Source organism: Saimiri boliviensis, chromosome 1 (genome assembly GCF_048565385.1).
Source record: "Saimiri boliviensis isolate mSaiBol1 chromosome 1, mSaiBol1.pri, whole genome shotgun sequence".
Lineage (NCBI taxonomy): Eukaryota > Metazoa > Chordata > Mammalia > Primates > Cebidae > Saimiri > Saimiri boliviensis.
Genome location: NC_133449.1, coordinates 98,621,880 through 98,641,863, shown reverse-complemented (window position 1 = coordinate 98,641,863; position 19,984 = coordinate 98,621,880). Strand labels below are relative to the sequence as shown.

Below are 19,984 nucleotides of genomic sequence, written 5' to 3'. Positions count from 1 at the left end.
GGCGTGATCTCGGCTCACTGCAACCTCCGCCTCCCCAGTTCAAGCAATTCTCCTGCCTCAGCCTCCTAAGTAGCTGGGATTACAGGTGACTGCCACCATGCCTGGCTAATAGTTTGTATTTTTAGTAAAGACGGGGTTTCACTTTGTTGGCCAGGCTGGTCTCGAACTCCTGAACCCGTGATCTTCCTGCCTTGGACTCCCAAAGTACTGGGATTTCAGGCATGAGCTACTGCACCCGGCCACCTCCCCCCTTTCTTTTGCCTTGCTCTGCAGTTCAGTGTTTGGGGAAGTTCGGAAATGATTCTCTCTTTTTTCTTTCCATTGGCCCACAGGTAGTGTATAGGATGCCTTTGATGTGCCTGGCATGGTGATCAGTGCTGGGGCAATAACAAGGTTCAGAGGGATATGAAAGTAGCTGAAAAGATCAAAAGGACATGGGTTTCTGGGGTGGTGGGGGAGGCCTGATTTCTTAGCTTCCAGGCTTTGGCGCCGCCCTAGGGCTGCTTTGGCTCCTGGGGGCTGGCAAGGTGAGCCTTGATTGCTTAATTTTGCTTTTTTGTGTTTCTCATTATTCTACCCCTAGTATGTGTTTTTGTAATGAACAGACTTGTTGAAAGCATTTGCAGAAGTGTTAAGAAAGTCACACAGCGCTTCGCCCATAGCAGATCCTAGTTCCTCGGGGGCTTGGCCCTCCAGCCAGGACTGGCTTTGGGGATATGCAGAGGAGACTAGAATGTCTTCGGAGAGAAGGCAGCCCGACAGAGTCAGTGTGGATCCTGTGTCGGGCTGCCTTGGTGAGAACCCTGGGTGGGCCTGGTCGGAGTCTCCTTCTCAGTGCTGGGTGGGAGGGGGAAGGAGGGACAGCACTTGAGAGCTTATTGGGGACCATATGCCATTTGTACCTTTTGGGGAATGAGTAGAGCGGTTTATCCTGGTGGCTTTGGTGACTGCAGAGAATTCTGATTCCCTCTTGGCTTTACCTTCTGTCCTAGCCCCTTCGTGGTCATCCTCCGTTTCTCTTGTCTCTGGGTTTATTCCCACATTTCCATCACTTTGACTGCTCAGCAGCCCTGGCTTGATCCTCCCCACCTTGGACCCCCGCTGCTGGGCTCCCTCCTTGGTCCCCCGCACGCCCAGCTTGGTCCCCCCGACTTGGTCTCCCTACGTGGTCCCCTCTACCCACACGGTGTCTCTTTTGCCCCCTCTGGCCTTACCCTGCCCCATCCCTCCCTCTTCCAGAGAGGTCGGGAGGAGGGAAGAAGGGGAGGAGGGCACATGGATGGGGAGGAGGCAGGAGAGGCATAAAGGCACCTTCAGTTCCCAGGGAAAGGCCAAAGGAGAGCCAGGAGAGGGGAAGGCCGCAGAGAAGAGCGTGTAACAGCTACCAGGGCCGGCTTCTGAGCTCGGCTCTACACCACGCACGTGGGGTCCTGAGAACATTCGAATGCTGATTTGTTCACATAGATAAACTTCCTTAGTAAATGAAGGCAGAGAACCTTGAAGAGATGACCTGGGCATTGGACGAAGCCTCCCTTTACCACCTGCCAGTCCTGCCTGGGCCTTCTAGGTCTCCAGGGATCCTTTCCCAGAGCCAGAGCTGTATCATTGGCCCCTGATGAGGCTTTGTAGACCAGTGGAAGGAAGAGTCGGGCTCTTCTGAGAGTAGAGTTTTAGTACTCTAAGCATGAGAGCTGTCTTTTCATGAACAAGACTCTCCCTGGGTGGGAAGGGGAGGGCGTCCGTAGTCTCCGAATCAGGAACATCCAGAGTGCAATTGGCCTGGGCTCTTGAGTGCATGGCACCAACCAGAAGGAAACCACAGCCCTCAGGATGGGGTCCTGACCTTGCTTTATCCTCCCTGGTGGAGGCCCTGAGGTCTGATGCTGTGATGCGCATCTAAATCCGCGTGGCTTGTGGGGAAGCAGAGGCGCTAGAGGCAGCAGAGACAGAAAGGCCTCCTGGTACCCAGGGCCAAGGCTCAGTAGCACTCTTGCTGGCAAGGGCTGTTCCCTCTCTTGGGGTGTGGCATTTTGGGGCGGGAGCATCCTGGTAGTCTTTGATGATCATGCTCAGGAGCCATGAGCCCTGCAGGAAGCTGCTTCTTGCAGTCACTTCCTTAAAATAAAAGGCAGACGGGGTGGCAAGGAGGGCGTGGGGCTGAACTCTGAGCACTTCAGCTTTTCTGCCCTTGAGGGCTTTGTGAGTTCGCGCATTTCCTCTTCTCCACCTCTTCCTCTAAGTCAGTGGGTCTCAAGGTTTGGCAGCCTCAGAATCACCCTGAGGGCTCGTTCAAGCACAGTTTCTGGGCCCTGCTCCCAGTGTTTGGTTCAGTAGGGCCGAGTGGACACTGAGTACCCACATTTCTAGTAGGTTCCTGGGTGCTGTGGTGCTGTTGGTCTGAGGACCGTGCTTTGAGAACTGTTGCTCTAGACTTCAGGAGTTCTGCAGCGGGCAGGGAGGAGTTGGGTGGCTCTTTGTCGCTTCACCTCTCCAAGCCTCAGTTTCTTCATCTGTGAAATGGAACAGTGGTCTGTGCTGCTCTCACAGAGAAGTTGGAGTGGTGCCGTGTGCAGAGTCTTAGAGTGGTGCCTGGCACCTTGTATGTGCTAAGAAGACTTGGGGCTCAGTTACCTCCCAGACCTTTACTGTCTTCCATCAGCCCTCAAGGAAGACTCACAGAAAGAGTGACTTTGTGACTCTCTGTGCCTCGGAGTGCCCCGTTCTGAAATAAATCCAAAGCTGGATACAGAAGGTTGTCCCCATTCTACAGCAGGAACAGAGCATGAAGCATCCGCATGTGATGTTCCATAGCTAAAGGAAGCAGCTGGCATTCGGCCCCGGCTGGCCGGTCTCGAGCTGGTGCTCTGCTTGGTGTGCCAGGTTGCCTTAGCAAACAATTGTGTGTAAGGAGTGTGAGGTGCCAGGAGATGGCGAGCAATGGAGGGCAGACTCTGCCCGCCTTGTTAAGGACAGAGCAGTGGACAGTCATGAGGGCAGGGGCTGGTGCCCCCGTATTCCACGGTGGTAGCTGAGATCTCCCAGGGACAGCGTGTCAGTGGAAAGGAGAGGTTGAGGTGGAAAACCCTGGGGAGTGCCCATGTGGAGACAGAGCGGGTAGAAGAGCCAGGCAGAAAGTAGAAGGTGGGATCAGTGCTCTGAGAACCAAGATGGCACCACGCCCTGGGTGCCAGGGGAAGGGAGAAGTTCATGGAGGGCAGAATTGACAATGGTGTGAAACGCCACTGTGGAGAAGATGGTGTTGCGTTTGGCAATGAGGAGGTCCCTGTGGACCCGAGGGCAGGTTCACTGGAGAGATGCTGGCGGTCAAAAAACAGCGAGGAGTCCTATCAGCCAAGCCCTTCAGATCTCATTTCTTTTCCATGTAGTCCTCCCCACCACTTCATGAGTATTTGACCCATTTTGTGGATGAGGAAACTGAGGCTTAGAGACATTCTGGACTGTGGTCCAGGTCATGAGGCTAGTACATGTGGGGGTCAGTTTCTAGAGGATTCTGGAATTTGAACTTGTACCCTGGACGTTGCAGAGAAGGTTGAGGGTGTAGACTCCTCCACTGTGCTGAGGCCACCAGCAGAAGGAGCTCATGGCTTCTGTCTCCTGGTGCCTGTGATGGGGTGAAGTTCTGGGTTCCCTGTCCCCTACTCAGCCTGCGCAGTCTCCCTCTCTTCTCTGCCTAGACCTGGACTCTCAACCTCAGTCTGAAGAGACGGACCATTGACCCTGTTGGAGACCAAGTAGTACAGTAGGGGTGACGGGAAGCCCAGGTACCAACCTTCTTCTAAGCAGTTTTGCCATCTTAATGCACACACACACACACACACACACACACACACCCCATACATACACAACACATGCACACACACACAAATGCATGAATATGTACACATATATATATATCTGTACACACAAATATATGTATATACACACATATACAAACACAGCTATACACACACATATATACACACATATACAAATACACACACACACACATCACAGTAATATATACATGATGGCATTTCTCCATGCCCTTCAGTAGATAGGCCGTTTTCCTGTGAACAAGAGTGACACTAGCCTGAGGTAGACGAGGCAGCCCGGGGCTTCCCACTGCTGATGTGGGACTGTGAGTGTCCCTGGGGTCTGTGGACCCGGTTTGTTCAGAAGAGGGAAAGTAGCTGACCAGGGATGAAGATCAAGTGCTTTCCCCTGCACTGCCCACGGTGAGGTCAGAAAGGGCTGAGAACCTCTTTCAGGGTGAGTGGGGTCGGGGAGAGGCCTCCGGTCTGCCGGGCAGCTGCGGAGACGGTGCACAAACCGACAGGGTTTTCGCCCCTGACTCAGCTGACCTGTCACTTTCGTGCCAGATCTCCAGCAGCAAACATTTGTAAGCACAATGTGACTCTCAGATTTTCAAAACCGGCCTGTCAGCGATCTTATTGACCCAGCCATTGTCAGATAAGCACCCAGCAGTAACCTAGCAAACCATGTCCCTTGTCACCCCGTTCCCCCACAATCATTCAAATGACATCAGGCTGTGGTTCTGGAAGGTTCCCAGTGGCCTTGGGATTGGGGGGTGTGACTTACTTATTGCACATCTATCTTGTGCTGGGCCCTGGGCTGGTACTTGGGACACAGGGACAGTGCTTGTAGTTTTTTTTTTTTTTTTTTTTTTTTTTTTGAGACAGAGTTTCACCCTTGTTGCCCAGGTTGGAGTGCAGTGGCGCCATGTCAGCTCGCTGCAACCTCTGCACCTCCCGGGTTCAAATGATTCCCCTGCCTCAGCCTCCTGAGTAGCTCAGATTACAGGCATGTGCCACCGTGCCAGCTAATTTTTGTATTTTTAGTAGAGACGGGGGATTTCTCCATGTTGGTCAGGCTGGTCTTGAACTGCCGACTGCAGGTGATGCGCCCGCCTCGGCCTCCCAAAGTGCTGGGATTACAGGTGTGAGCCACCGCACCTGGCTGCTTGTGGTTCTTTTTTTTTTTTTTTGAGATGGAGTTTCGCTCTTGTTACCCAGGCTGGAGTGCAATGGCGCGATCTCGGCTCACCGCAACCTCCGCCTCCCGGGTTCAGGCAATTCTCCTGCCTCAGCCTCCTGAGTAGCTGGGATTACAGGCACGCACCGCCATGCCCAGCTAATTTTTTGTATTTTGAGTAGAGACGGGGTTTCACCATGTTGACCAGGATGGTCTTGATCTCTCGACCTCGTGATCCACCCGCCTCGGCCTCCCAAAGTGCTGGGATTACAGGCTTGAGCCACTGCGCCCGGCCTGCTTGTGGTTCTTTAACAGAAACATGTGACCCTAAAGGGGGAAAGGGTGTTGCCCAAATAGACCTAGGAGGTCTGAAAGGGGGAGGGGTGGACTCAGAGGGCGGTGTGGAGGTGCTTGGCAGCCAGCAGGGAGGGAAGACCTTGGCAAAGCCGTGATGCTGCACAGAGGAGCTGGCCAGAGCCGTGGGAGTGGGAGGGGGTGACACGGAGAAGAGAGAGAGCCTGGGAGAGCTGGCTCAGCCCGAAGGCTTGGCACTGCTCTGAACAGATGGTTGGGGTCCCTGAAAACTACGTTGGCCCAGAGCAGGGCTGGTAACTTTCCCCCGTGGAGGCTTGGGCCAGGGATGGGCAGTTTGGATACTAGTCTCGGCTGATCAGTGTGGAAATGGGAACCCAAGAGTGGTTACCATGGAAACAGACTCGCAGTGTTTTTTCGCTTGTGAAAGGCATTTGGAGGCGGATGTGCAGCCCCTCCTCCACCTCGGGTCAAGGCTGCCGTTTCATTAAGCACTTTGGTGTTGATGTTCTGGCGACACTACTCAGAACAGAGCCCTGGCTTCCCAAACACCACGGGGACTGCTGAGAAACGCTCTTGAGCTAAAGGGCTGCTCCCCACACCTCAGTCTGCACCAGCCTCGCCCTTTGCACCTTAGATGTGAGGAACCGCCCTCACCTGCACCAGCCTCGTTTCCTGTGGGTGGTGGCCACCTGGCAGCCCCGCCCTGTGTCAGGAACTTCAGGGTGAAGGTTCTACCCTGAGTGGCTGGGTGGGTTTTGTAGCTCTCACATTTAGTCTTCAAGGGTCAACTGATAAGGGAGGTGTGAAATCACCCCGTTTTGGAAGGAACCCACTTGTCTATCACCTGATGGACCGATAAGCAAAATGTGGTCTCTCCACACAGTGGAAGGCCCGTCAGCCCTGAAAGGTGATGGAATGCTGACCCCCACGGCCACAGGGATGGACCTGGAGATGTGACTCAGAGTGAAAGAAGCCAGACACCAGAGGCCACTGAGCATATGAGTCCATTGCCACGTCCAGCAGGGGCCAGTCTGTAGAGACAGAAAGAAGAGGAGCGGGTGCCAGGGCCTGGGGGAGTAGGGTGGAGAGTGGGGAGTTCTCATTGGGGTGATGACATTAGATAGTCATGATGTTCGCACAGCATTAAGAGTGTCCTTAAAGCCACTGAAATGTGTACTTTAAAGTGCTAACATGGTGAATTTTATGTTATGCGACTTTTATCTCAATAAAGAAAAGAAAGTGTTTTACAGGTGAGGCAGCCCAGGCAGATGTTTGGGAATTCAGGCACAGTCCTGGGGTGTTGGGAGGTGGGGTGCTCATCCCTCGTGGTCTCCTGTGCTCTGGACTCCTCTGTCCTCACTTCTTATGTTCAACCAGGCTCTGTTGATTCACCTGTGCAGTGTCCCTGAGACCATCCTTCCTTCTGTCCCTGCTGCCTGGTCACCTACTGACACCAGATGGCCATGGCCTGGTGGGGCACTTCCCTGGAGAAAGGGGGTTGAGCATGTGCACCCAAGCTGTCAGGCCCTTGGCTCTGGCCTCGCCTGGCCTCGCCGTGTCATGACTCTGGCCACATCACGTGGCCCCTGAGCCTCCAATCCTTATCTATGAAGGTGATTTGGATGTTGGTGAAAGATCAAAGTCTGTACCTAATGTACCTCCCAGCATTGTTATAAAGACCAAATGAGATAAAATAGAAGCATGTTTTGTAAACGGAAAAGTGCTGTGCCAATGTGAGTGGTGATGATGACTGGTTTCCTTTAAGAAGTAAGTGTTGTGGAGTCTCTGACCCTGGACGGGAGCTAGGATCACAAGTTCTTGGTCTGCTGAGAGCTGTGTGTTCCTTAGCTCCTGGGGACAGATGGATGCGCCATTAGACCGCATGGCTTCTTGTTGAAGGCATACAGCTGGTAACCCCTCAGGCTTTGAGATAATCACCAGCAAGTGAACTTCTCAGCTCCCTGCACTTATCTCCTTTAGACAGGTGGTTTGTGGCCTTGAGTCTTGGTGCTAACTTACATGCTTTGTGTGGGACCCTGCAGGGAGGTACTTAGGAAGAAATGCAGATTTATTTATTTATTTATTTTTAACTCAAAGCGTGGTCCTTGGACCATCAGCATCAGCATCACTGGGGAGCTTCTTAGAAGCAAGGACCCAAAACCTGTTGAATCAGAATCTGCGTTTTAGGAAGATTTCCCCAGTGATTTAAATCCACACGAGGTTTGAGAAGCAAACATATACTGTTCTACGATATCACTGGGTGCTTGAGAAATCCTCACGGCAGCAACTAAGAGCCCTGAGAGAGTGTCAGCGTTGATGCAGGTGGCTAATACAAGGTGAATGGTTCCAAACCATCGCCGTCCCTATGTGCCAGCAACCACCAGTTAGGAATTGTAATGAGATCTTGGTGATAATGGCAATTAAAATATGAACTATTTGTGAGGTAGGTGGAATAAGGATATGTGATCCCCTCGAGAGGCACAGAACTCTGGTGGAAAACACAAAAGGTGGCCTGATTCAATGGGGACACCAACTGTCGAGAGCAGTAGTTCTCACCAAGGGATATTCCGCCCCCCTTAGGGGGGCATTTTTGTTTGTCATAACTGGTGGGTCCAGGTGAGGGGTGCCACTCAACACCCTGCAACCTACAGAAAGTTCCCTACCAGAGAGAATGATCTGGCCCCAGATGCCAGTAGAACTGATGTAATTTTGTTTTATCCTAGTGGGGTACATGTGCACCCGCATGCCACACACACACACACACACACACACACACACACACACACGTAATGCACACACCCACAACTTTATTTTATGTGAGACAGGGTGTCACTTGGCCACCCAGGCTGGAGTACAGTGGTGTGATCTCTGCTCACTGCAGCCTCAATCTCATGGGCTCAAGTGATCCTCCCTCCTCAGCCTCCCTGGTAGCCGGGACTACAGGTGCATGCCACCTTGCCCAGAAAATTTTTTGGTATTCTTTTTTTTAGAAAGGCAGTTTTGCCATGTTGCCCCGGCTGGTCTCAAACTCTTGGGCTAAAGCAATCCTTTAAACACGTTGGGGTGTTTTAACGGAGCACTGTGTTCTCTCTTTGCCGTTGGCCACAGATGACGTCCGGTTGTTTGCCTTCGTGCGCTTCACCACCGGGGATGCCATGAGCAAGAGGTCCAAGTTCGCCCTCATCACGTGGATCGGTGAGGACGTCAGCGGGCTGCAGCGCGCCAAAACCGGGACGGACAAGACCCTGGTCAAGGAGGTCGTACAGGTAATTCTCTGAGTTCCTCCAAGGTCTGGAGGTCATAGCTCACCCAGGGTCACCATCCTGCAAGGACGGAGAGGGCTGGGTTGGACTCCTGGGTTTGTAGCTTAGCTGTGACTTGGGATAAGCCATGCCGAGTCTCTGCATCAGTAGAGCCACCGGTGAAATGTCACCAAAATTGTTTCAGGATGGGGGCTAGGAGGAGGTCACTGTGTTTGCGATCCCACCTATCCCGTAACAGAAGCATGGCAGCTGGGCACCTACCTCCGTGGTTGGAGCAGGTGGCTTGCTTCTAGAGAAGGGGACTGGTGGGGGGGGGTACCAGAATAGCGGCCACTGCCTTGTGGCGTCCTGGCTGACTTTCAGTGGTGGTCTCGAGGATCCCGTGGGAGAATTCCTGTGTACCTTCTCTGAACAGTGCTTACTTTAGGTCTTTTCCATTCTGGCCATTAAAGAAAATGGACATTTTCAATTCCAGAAACTTCCAAGGTTGTTCTCTTGGGGTACAGGCAATGGGATTGTGTTGAGAAAAGAAAATCTGAACTCCAAAAAGGGAGACCTGAGGAAGGGCAGGTGAGGGAGAGACCTCTCTCTTATCCTGTCTCTAAAGAAATAAATGAAAATCAAAACAACAGTCTAATGAGAGAAGATGGTGACAGCTGAGAGGCCCAGGGTTTCTTTTCTGCTTTGCTGTAGTCCTAGCCTGCAGGTCACACTCTCGTCTCCAGCTACGTTTTTTAAGGTTAATGTAATTTCGTAAATGATAAGCTGTACCGCCTTTGTAATTCGTGGTTTTCTGGGAGCAGAGTGTCCCGGCCCACAAATGCACTGGAATGTACGAAGTGTTCCCCTGTGCCTGGCCTCTTAAGTTGCTTCCAGTTTTTATTTTTATAAATAATGCTACAAGCAACATTGTAATACATGCAGCTCCCTTCTCCCTTCTGTTGAATTATTCCTTCAGAATACAGTCTCAGGAGGTGGGTTCTGGAGTTAAGAGGCAAGATAATCATTTTTTAAAGGTATGGGCGTCAGATTGGCTTGAGCAGTGCTAGCGCTGTGCCTGGACCGAGGAAATGCTGACAAAGGCCATTTGTGTCACACGCTGGTCAGCGTTCCTGGTTGACACTGCTGTCTGCACCCCGTCTGGCTGTGGAACCCTCGTTTCGGAAAAGCACTTATTCAACCCCACAGGCTGTCTTTCTCCAGGCCAGTTGGGTTTTAATGGTTAACCAGCTTTCAGGGGTCTTCTGAGTGGCAGCAGGATGGAAAATGAAAAAGAAGTCTTGTTCGTGGCCAAAAGTCTGCTGCTGAATTCCGCGGCCATGCTCGCCCGCTCTTGGACGTGGCCCGGAAGAAAGAGAGCAGAGGGAAGGCGCTTGCCAGGATGTGGGCACGGGGTACCACACTGCAGATTTTGTGATTCCTTTTTTCTTCCCATATAAAAAATTGTGGTAGGCCGGGCGCGGTGGCTCAAGCCTGTAATCCCAGCACTTTGGAAGGCCGAGGCGGGTGGATCACAAGGTCAAGAGATCGAGACCAACCTTGGTCAACAAGGTGAAACCCTGTCTCTACTAAAAATAAAAAAAAATTAGCTGGGCATGGTGGCACGTGCCTGTAATCCCAGCTACTCAGGAGGCTGAGGCAGGAGAATTGCCTGAACCCAGGAGGCGGAGGTTGCGGTGAGCCGAGATCGCGCCATTGCACTCCAGCCTGGGTAACAAGAGCGAAACTCCGTCTCAAAAAAAAAAAAAAAAAAAAAAAAAATTGTGGTAAAATACTGGCTAGGTGTGGTGGCTCACACCTGTAATCCCAGCACTTGGGGAAGAATTGCTTGGCTCTTGGAGGCGGGAAGTCCAGGGGTTTTCGGCTTTAGGTGTGGCTGGATTGAGGGCTCATGCAGTGTTTTCATCTCATCTCTCAGTTCTGGTTTAGAGTCAGGCAGCCTTGGCACAGCTGAAGAAATGGTGCATGCTATGGTGGTCCTTCTGGGTCACAATCCCAGAAGAGAGAGGTCTCTTTCCTCTGTGTCAGTCCATCTTTTAAGAAGACCCTGATTGGCCCAGCCTGGGTCCCATGCACAACCCGGGTGGGGAAGTGGGGTTTCATGACTGGAAGCTCCACTGTGATCACAGTTGTTAAAGAAAGGGATCTCATGGTGAATGAGGCACAGATGTGCACTGCAGTGCTGGGTGGGGGATGGGGGGGCGGGGCGGCTGGAATGCTGTCTGGAACCACAGGTGCAGGGTTATATTTTGACCATTACCATTTGCATTTTCCACCTCTGCATTTAAAAATGCTGATTATCCGAAACTACTACAAGACTTTACATTCATGCTGCATTTGCAAATACAGCCATCTAGGTTGCAAAGGGTCCATTCTGCTGGCATGATGCTATCTTTCCACAGCCACTAAAACCCCGTCTGAGACTGGCCTGCCTATCAGCTAGCTTCCCCTCTGCCTCATGGAGACCCAGAGCAGATGTTCTCTGAGGACCTTCCAGATGGGCCCGTTCTGGGTGCCATGTCTTGGGGACCGGGTCACTTACCCGGTTGCTTTTTGGCCATCATTTCCATGTGAAGAAGAAGTGGATTGGCCTTTAGTTTAAGATTATTGTATTCATAAACCCTCGACTTTGGTCGTAATAAAAGTCATGCACGTGCATTCTCGTGCTTTGTGTGTGACGTGGAGGGTGTACATTCAATGCATGGTCATTGATGTGGAGGAACTGGAATCCGGCGGGGGCATTTTTTTTTTTTTCTTTTTGAGACAGAATCTCACTGTGTCGCCCAGGCTGGAGCGCAGTGTTGCAGTCTCAGCTCATTGCAGCCTCTGTCTCCCAGGCTTAAGCAATTCTCATACCTCAGCCTCTTGAGTAGCTGGAGATGAAAGGTGTATGCCACCACGCCCGGCACATTTAGAGGAGGGATCTTTATGCTACTAACCACTCGCCCGACCACGGACACATCTCTCCCTCCCTGGGCCTCAGTATCCTCATTTGTAAAATGAAGAATCGGATAAGTTGACTTGCTGTGTCCTATTCTAGTTTGGCGTGTTCTGAAAATTATTCTTTTATTTTAATGGAGTCATTTGTTTATGAAGGCATTTTGCCTTTAAATGAACCGTATATTACTTTGTCAAGGAGGAAAGGGTAGTACAGTGGACTTTGGAGCCAGATGGCATGGGTTTAAATTTCAGCTCCGTCACTTACTGTGTGGCCTTGGGCACATGGCTTACATGCTCTGGGCTCAGTCACCTGATGTGTAAAATAAGAGTGATGTAGTGTGTGCCTTGTAGGATTGTGGTGGGGATTAAATGAGCAAATAGAGGGCAAGTGCTTAGACCAATGTCTTAATTTCTGGGACCCGGAAGTAGTAGCTTTCCAGCTTTCCTTTTAGACAACACCATGACACACAGTTTTGGCAGGAAACATTTCTACCCTGTAGATCATTTTCTTAGGAGAAGCTCGATACAGATGCTGAGATCCAGGGCACAGAGCGTGACTCCTGTTGTTTACCGATATTGCCAGTTGTGTTGTAAATGGCTCGGGCCAAAGTCACAGCCATCAGCAGCACAGGAAGGGCCTGGCCTTACCTGCACTTGCCAGCGCTGACCTCCAGCAGTTCATACTTCACCTGTGGCCTGCCACACAGGTGCATCAGCATACGGGGAAACTGAGGCCCACAGCAGTGATAGGACCTGCCCTAAGCTCACAGCTAATGAGTAACAGAGCTGGGGCTAGAGCCTGGGAGAAGTAAGAGTCAGGTTCGACTCTGAGTCTCCTTAGTCTATTCAGAGCCTGAGAAAGTGAGAGGCGGCGGTGGCTAGGAAAACAAGACAAATGCCAGCAAGGCCACGGGGCAGCAGGGGCTGCCAGGCAGGCTGGGCTGGCGACTGTGACGGCCAGACTCAAGTCTGGGGAATGCGCCGAACGCTCAGCACGCACGGCTGCCTGGACCACAGCTGTTGTCTGCCACACCGAAGTACCCGGCTGGTGCCCAGGACAGAACCTCTGTCCCATTGTTCTCCTGTCTCTGCAGGATTGTGGGGACAATGCCCTGACCTCTGGTAGTGGCCTGCGATGTGCTAGGGCCAGGCTTTCTCGGTTGAGAGCCTTGCTTGGTCAGTGCTGCGACATGCTTGTCTTGCAGAATGGGTTCATTCACTTGATCCTTTTATTCATTCTTTAACATAATACAAACATTCACGGAGCCAGGAATCGGAATCCAGAGGGCGTGAAGCTCAGCTTTCAGGGTCAGCATCCGAGGAGAAGTGGAGGTGGGAGGGACGGATGTGCCAGGGTGGTGTGAACTAGCCAGTCGGAGTCTATCCCGACGGCTTCTAAGCCCCGGGAGCAACCAGGCTCAGTGGCTCACACCTGTAATCACAGCACTTTGGGAGGCCAAGGCAGGAGGATTGCTTGAGCTCAGAAGTTGGAGACCAGCCAGGTCAACATAGTGGGACCTCATCGCTACTAAAAATAAAAAAAGTTAGCCAGAGCGTGGTGTCACATGCCTGTAGTCCCAGCTACTCAGGAGTCTGAGGTGGGGGGATCGCAAGAGCCCGGGAGTTGGAGGCTGCAGTGAGCCGTGCTTGTGCCATTGCACTCCAGCCTGGATGACAGAGGGAAACCCTGTCTCAAAAATAAGTAAATAAATAAATGAAAATAAACCCCAGTGGCAGGACCGGCTGAATTTCTGGGACCAGAGGTACCCACCCCTCCCCTCTGAGGGCCTCTTTTGGGTACCAATGTGGCAATAATATGAATAACAATAGTTTTACTGTGTGCCTGCTGTGTGCCTGACACTGTCTGAAGGACACTCTGTGTATTAAGTAATTTCTCCTTCACGAGGCCAGGTCTGCTGCTTGCCCTGTTTTATAGATGAGGAGGTTGGGATCCGAGAAAGCTGAGTAACTTGCTAAAGGTCTGGGTGCCCGGCCGTGCAGGGCTATGCCTGGAATCCAGGCTGTGGGCTCAGAGCCCCGACTCGGCCACTTCGCCACCCTGCACATTTCACAGTCCTCTGGCACCAGGGAGGAGGCTCAGAGCCGGAAGCAGGCTGCACGCTCCTTTTGCAGACTTGTGTTGCACATGCAGTTAGTTTTTAAATTTCCTGATTCCCGGTCTTTCTTGATGGTGGCAACTTTAAACTGGATTGTTGCTCTGTGCTTACTTTTTAAAAATGCTGCTGTGCAAAATAGAAAAAGTTACGGCATGTGGGAGAGTGAGATTGAAGTTGATATTCTAGCTCCATCAGTCCACAACTATAGGACTTTGGGCACGTAATTTTATCACCAGAATTTCTGTGTTTTCACTTAGGAAAAAGAGAATGTAAAATTTCAGAGTGGCTGGAAGGATGAAAGAAAAGCCGTGGGTATGTAAAGGGCTTCTCCATTTCGATGCCTGGTGAACTCCTATTCATCCTTCAAAACCCTAATTTCTTACCCCTTTCTCCTACCAGCCTCAATCAGAATTCATTGTGCCTGTATCTGTTTCTACTAGGGTCTAGATTCCAGGAATTATACTAATAAAGTAACTAACCCTAATCTCCTAGAAGGCAGAAGCCACGGCTGCTTTGTGAATTGTATTCCTAGTGCTGGAAGAGTACTATGTGCTAGCACGTGGCAAGGGCTAAGAAAAGAAGAAATGAGGCTGGGTGCCAGGGCTCATGCCTGTGATCCGAGCACTTTTTGAGGCTGAAGCAGGTGGATTGCTTAAGCTCAGGAGTTTGAAACCGGCCTGGACAACATAGTGAGATTGCCTCTCTGTTTTAAAATAATTTGAAAAACTTAAGAAATTGGCTGGGTGCAATGGCTCATTCCTGTAATCTCAAGTACTTTTAGAGGCCAAGGCCGAGGCAGGTAGATCACTTGAGGTCACAAGTTCAAGACCAGCCTGGCCAACATAGTAAAACTCCATCTCACTAAAAATATAAAAATTAGCTGGGCATGGTGGCATGTTCCTGTAGTCCCAGCTGCTCGGCAGGCTGAGGCATGAGAATTGCTTGAACTCAGGAGCCGGAGGTTGCAGTGAGCCAAGATCACACCACTACAGCCCAGTCTGGGCAACAGGGCAAGACGCCATCTCAAAAAAAAAAAAAAAAAAAAAATTAAGAAATGAAGGAATGAATCTGCTCATGTAGGCTCTTTGTGTTTTACCAGGACAGAAGCTTTTAAATGCTCAGTAACTGTTCTTTGTGTTAAATTAAATTGTGGAAGCTAGTTATACTCAGGGGACTCAGGGCTAGGTTGAAATTCCACATCTCTGCTTCTGTTTCAATAGAAAGCAGGAGGTTGAGCATAGTGGCTCATGCCTGTAATCCCAGCTCTTTGGGAGGCCGAGGTGGGCAGATCACCTAAGGTCAGGAGTTTGAGACCAGCCAGGCTAACCAGACAAGGTGAAACCTTGTCTCTACTAAAAATACAAAACTTAGGCTGGGCTTGGTGGCACATGCCTGTAATCCCAGCTACTCAGGAGGCTGAGGCAGGAGAATCGCTTGAACCCAGGAGGCAGAGGTTGCAGTAAGGCAAGATCGTGCCATTGCACTCCAGCCTGGCGACAGAATGAGACTCCATCTCAATAACAAGAAAAAAATTAAAGAAAGCAGGAGTGAGAGCTGACTGGCAGCCAGGAAAGCCTACACCATTCTATGGAATGAGATGTACGAGACGGTCCTCCCCTTACAGAGCATGAGTTACCACCGGGCACTCTATGGACCGTCCGTAGACTGTTCATTGCCTCCGGAGGGTTTCAGCTGTTTATTTCTGTGTGGTGTGTTTATGCTTCCTTAAGCCAGTGGTTCATGGAAAGACTCTATGTCCGCATAACCAGAAGGGCCTTTTTGGCCTGAGGCGTTTCACCTGGGCCGAGGCCAGGGAGGCCTCTTGTGGCTCATGCCATACATATATATATATTTAGGTGGAGTCTCACTCTGTTGCCCAGGCTGGAGTGCAGTGTCGCCGTCTTGGCTCACTGCAGTCTCCACCTCCTGGGTTCCAGTGATTGTCCTGCCTCAGCCTCCCAAGTAGCTGGGACCACAGGCACCTGCCATCATGCCCGGCCTAATTTTTGTATTTTTAGTAGAGTTGGGGTTTCATCTTGTTAGGCAGGCTGGTCTTAAACTGACTTCAGGTGATCTGCCCACCTTGGCCTCCCAAAATGCTGGCATTACAGGCGTGAGCCACTGTGCCCAGCCTCATGTTACATATTTTTAAAAAACAAATTGCACAATTGAAAGATAAACAGCTCCCACGCAGCATGTGAATGGTGGGATCAGGTATCGCGTACAGAGGGCCAGGCTTATCCGTCCATGAGCCAGAGGTGGTATTGACCCCAATATACAGATGAGGAAACAGGCTTGGAGAGAACTGGTTCTTGAGTCAAGGTGAGTGTTCGGGCAGAAGCCAGATGGTGGGGGAACGGAGGCCACTTTAAATGTGGGGCTTTTGTCATGGGAGGGCAGTGAGGAGCCCTGGGAAGATTTGAGACGAGAGCAATTGGTCTGCTTTGTGCATCTGTTTCTAAAGAGGTTAAAATCCCTTAGGGGAGCTCAAGTGAGAGGATTGCTTGAGCCCAGGAGTTCCAGACCAGCCTGGGCAATACAGTGAGACCCCGGCTCTACAAAAAATTGAAAAAAATTAGCTGAGCATGATGGTGTGCACCTATGATCCAAGCTACTCAGGAGGCTGCACCCAGGAGGGCGAGGCTGCAATGAGCTGTGATCACACCACTGTGGGGATGCCTGGCACTCAGGCGTGGTCCACAGTGCAAGACCCTGCTCAGAAAAAAGATGCTGCACCCTGGCTTTTCGCTGGGCATGTAAATGAAGCCATCTTAATAAGCAAAGAATTCTGCTCAGTGGACTGTGACTTGGCTGCCCTCCACTAAAGTCTAAAACAGTGCCAGCCCTTGGACAGCCTGCCCTAGCCTGGTACCTGCCCCAGGCTCCTGCCAGCAGCTGGCTTCCGGATGCTCTGGTGCAGCGATTCCCGACAGTCACTAGCACGTTACAGAGTCTCTGCGCCTTGCAGGTGCGCCGTTCGAATGTATATGGGTCTTAACCTGAAGAAATGAATCTGGAGAGCTCCTTGTATGTGAAGTACAGCTTTCCCAGCCATCAGGAGAGGCCGAAGGCTGGCTGCACTCGAAGGCTTGCCCCTGTGTTGAGTGCTTTTCCTCCCCTGCTTCTCTTCCCCTTCCCTGGACCCCAGCATGCTTTTGTCCACCTCTTGTCATTCTTTGTTCTCGGACATCTTGCCTTGTGAGATTCCATTATGGAACCAGCACACACGCTTAGTCTTCTCCCCATGGTGGTTTTATTTTAAGTTGCTGTGGTTTGCAGAAAGGGTTCCGACAAATGCGGGGAGCTAAGTGATCAGCCACTGCTACCCGCCACCTCACACGGAGGAAACCTTCCCTCGGAGCCCGTGCCACAGCCTGTAGCGGGATAGAGATACAGCCTGTGTCCTTCCTCTTGACATTTCATAAATGCTTTTTGTTTCTATAATTTTTGTTTGAGATGACATTTTGCTCTTGTCACCCAGGTTAGAGAGCAGTGGCACAATCTCAGCTCACTGCAACCTCCACCTCTTGGTTCAAGTGATTTTCCTGCCTCAGCCTCCCAAGTAGCTGGGACTACAGGTGCGTTCCAATGCACCCGGCTAATTTTGTATTTTTAATAGAAATGCCATCTTGGCCAGACTGGTCGAGAACTCTGGATCTCAGGTGATCCGCCTGCCTGGGCCTCCCAGAGTGCTGGGATTACAGGCATGTGCCACTGTGCCTGGCCTGTTTTTATAATTTTAATGGCCAATTATTATTTTGTAAGTGGATGTAGTACAGCACATGTAAGTCTGTGATTCTGTGTGTGTGTACCTCTCTGTTGGGGGTGTGTGCCTGTGTGTATGTATATGTGTAGGTGTGGCACTCCTGTGAGTGTGGATTTGTGTGATGCATATGTGTATATGTATGTGCACCCTTGTGGGTGTGTGCATGCCTGTGTGTGGGTGTGTGCATACCTATATTTGTGTGTACCTGTGTGTGCATGTATGTATGTGTGTGCCTGCATGTGTCTGTACGTGTATGCAGGTGTATATGAACGCATGCCTGCATGTTCATGTGTGTGCATGCCTGTGTTTCTATGTACATGCATGTGCATGTATGTATATGTGTGTGCCTGTGTGCATGTCTGTACGCATGCCTGTATGTGCATGTACGTGCCTGGGTGTACGCATACCTGTTTCTATATACATGCATGTGCATGTGTGTATACGTGTGTGTGCCTGTGTGCATGTCTGTGTACGCATGCCTGTATGTGCATGTACATGCATGTGTGCATATCTATGTGTGCACCTGTGTGGCATGCCTGTGTGTGTGTGTGGCTGCATGTGTGTGGGTATGTGCATATCTGTGTTTGCGTGTGTGTGCTTGTGTGTGGCAGGTGTGTGTGTATCTGTGTGCGTGTATGCCTGTGTGTGTGTGCATGCCTCCGTGTGGGTGTGTGCGTATCTGTGTGCGCATGCATGCCTGTATGTGCATACCTGCATGTGTGTTTGCGTGCATACCTGCGTACGGGTATGTGTGCATGCCTGCATGTGTGTGTGCGTGCATGCTTGTGTGTGTGTTCCTCCTCCTGGCATGGAGTCAGTCCTGTGATCTGCTGGCTACTTTACTTCCTTTGTCCTCAGCTTTTTCATCTGAAATATGTGTATGATAATATCTCACACCTGGAATTGTGAAAGTTCAGAAAGATACCAGGTATAATAAGTTCCTTGTGCATATAAAGTGTTATGTAGATACTATTTACTTACTTATCCAACGTTTGCTGAAAAATGGAAACACCCTGGTATTTACTGGCAATGAACATCTCTGAGTATGTATGTCGTCATTTAAAAAAAAAATCCTGTTATTTCTTTGGGAGAAGTCCCCAAACATGGGTGTGGCTGAGGAATAAGAAATGCTGGGCACCATTTCGATGGGGCAGAAGTTGAAGATCTGAACCTGGATTGAATCTCTAGCTTGTCAACTGACCAATAAGCCTGGGCTATTTGGAGCTCTGTGTTAATGTGGATTAATCTGAGGTTAAGCCTGGACTCGGTGGGGAAAGTGCCATGGTTAATTTGTGATGTCTGCTCGGATGCCGGAGAGAGGAGAGTATGTTTGCCATATGCTTTACCTCCCTGGTCAGATGAAGCCGCAGTCAGAAATAAGGCAGGGTGCACCTGGGGCTTCTGTAAAGCTCTGTGGTCAGGAAAGCCAAGTGTTAGATGACAGGCAGTGGCCCAAACGCTGAAGTGGTGGGGGCCTTGTGACGGTCACTGATCTAGGCATATGAACAGCCAGCCGCCCCGTTTGGTTTTGGCCAAAACTCTCACAGCCTGCTTCTTGGACATCACGCCTTCCATCTTCATTAGATGATTACCCTGTGCCCACCCAAAACACAGCCGTGTGCCTCTGTCTTGGCTTTTGTTCTCTCCCCACTGAAGGAGGATAGAGTCACTCCTGAGCTGTGAGGGTGACACGGGTGCCTTTGTTCCTGAATCTGTCAAACCCTTGCCTGTGCCGTTTTCATCTGTTTGTTTTTCCCTTTATGATGACTCATGCCTATTACAAGAACCTGTTCCAGCTGGGCGCAGTGGCTTATACCTGTAATCTCAGCACTTTGGGAGACTGAGGCAGGCAGATCAGGAGTTCCAGACCAGCCTGGCCAACATGGTGAAACCCTATTGAAACTAAAAATACAGAAATTAGCCGAACATGATGATGCACGCCTGCAGTCCCAGCTACTTGGGAGGCTGAGGCAGAGCAATCACTTGAACCTGGGAGGCAGAGGTTGCAGTGAGCTGAGATGGTGCTACTGCACTCCAGCCTGGGCAACAGAGCAAGACTCTGTTTCAAAAAAAAAAAAAAAAAAGAAGAAGAAGAAAGAGAAAGAACCCATTCCTTTTAAGTAAATTACACCTTGCTGTTGAATTTTTAAAGCCTTGGTCTTTCAAGCACTTTGAATAGTCGTGGGAGGGAGGTGTAGGGGCCTCGGTGGGGCTGGCAGTGGGTGTTTAGCAGGTTACATGGCTGTGCGTTTTCATGTGGCTCCTGGCAAGATGCAGGGTGCTGGGGACTGACTGCATTTCTTCAGCACTCCAGGGTCTTTGGTTTATAAGTCATCTTCACCTGCTTGTAGGAAAGACATATTCATGTGGCCAGCATGTCTTGTCCACCCCCAGCCCCATCTCGTGAATGCTGGAGGGGAGATTCTACCCTGTGCCCTGATCCCACAGCTGACTTTCCATGCCAGGTTTCCCCTCTGCCCTAGGATTCTGGTGTCCCTGGTGGAACTTCATCCCATATCCGTGTGCTCTGGAGGCTTAGGTGTGGGATCCCTGGACGACTGGTGGGGAGAGGCTGGGGGATGGCGGAAACC

The 19,984-nt window shown here is 50.9% G+C and overlaps 1 protein-coding gene across 1 annotated transcript in view; it reads left to right on the top strand.

Annotated features, from left to right (window-relative positions):
• Window positions 1-19,984, top strand: part of COTL1 (coactosin like F-actin binding protein 1) — a 48,308-nt gene that overhangs the window by 16,840 nt on the left and 11,484 nt on the right. Inside the window, exon 3 of the mRNA XM_039460644.2 lies at window positions 8,416-8,573. Within this exon, the coding sequence (XP_039316578.1) occupies window positions 8,416-8,573 (158 nt within the window). The remainder of the gene's footprint in view (window positions 1-8,415; window positions 8,574-19,984) is intronic.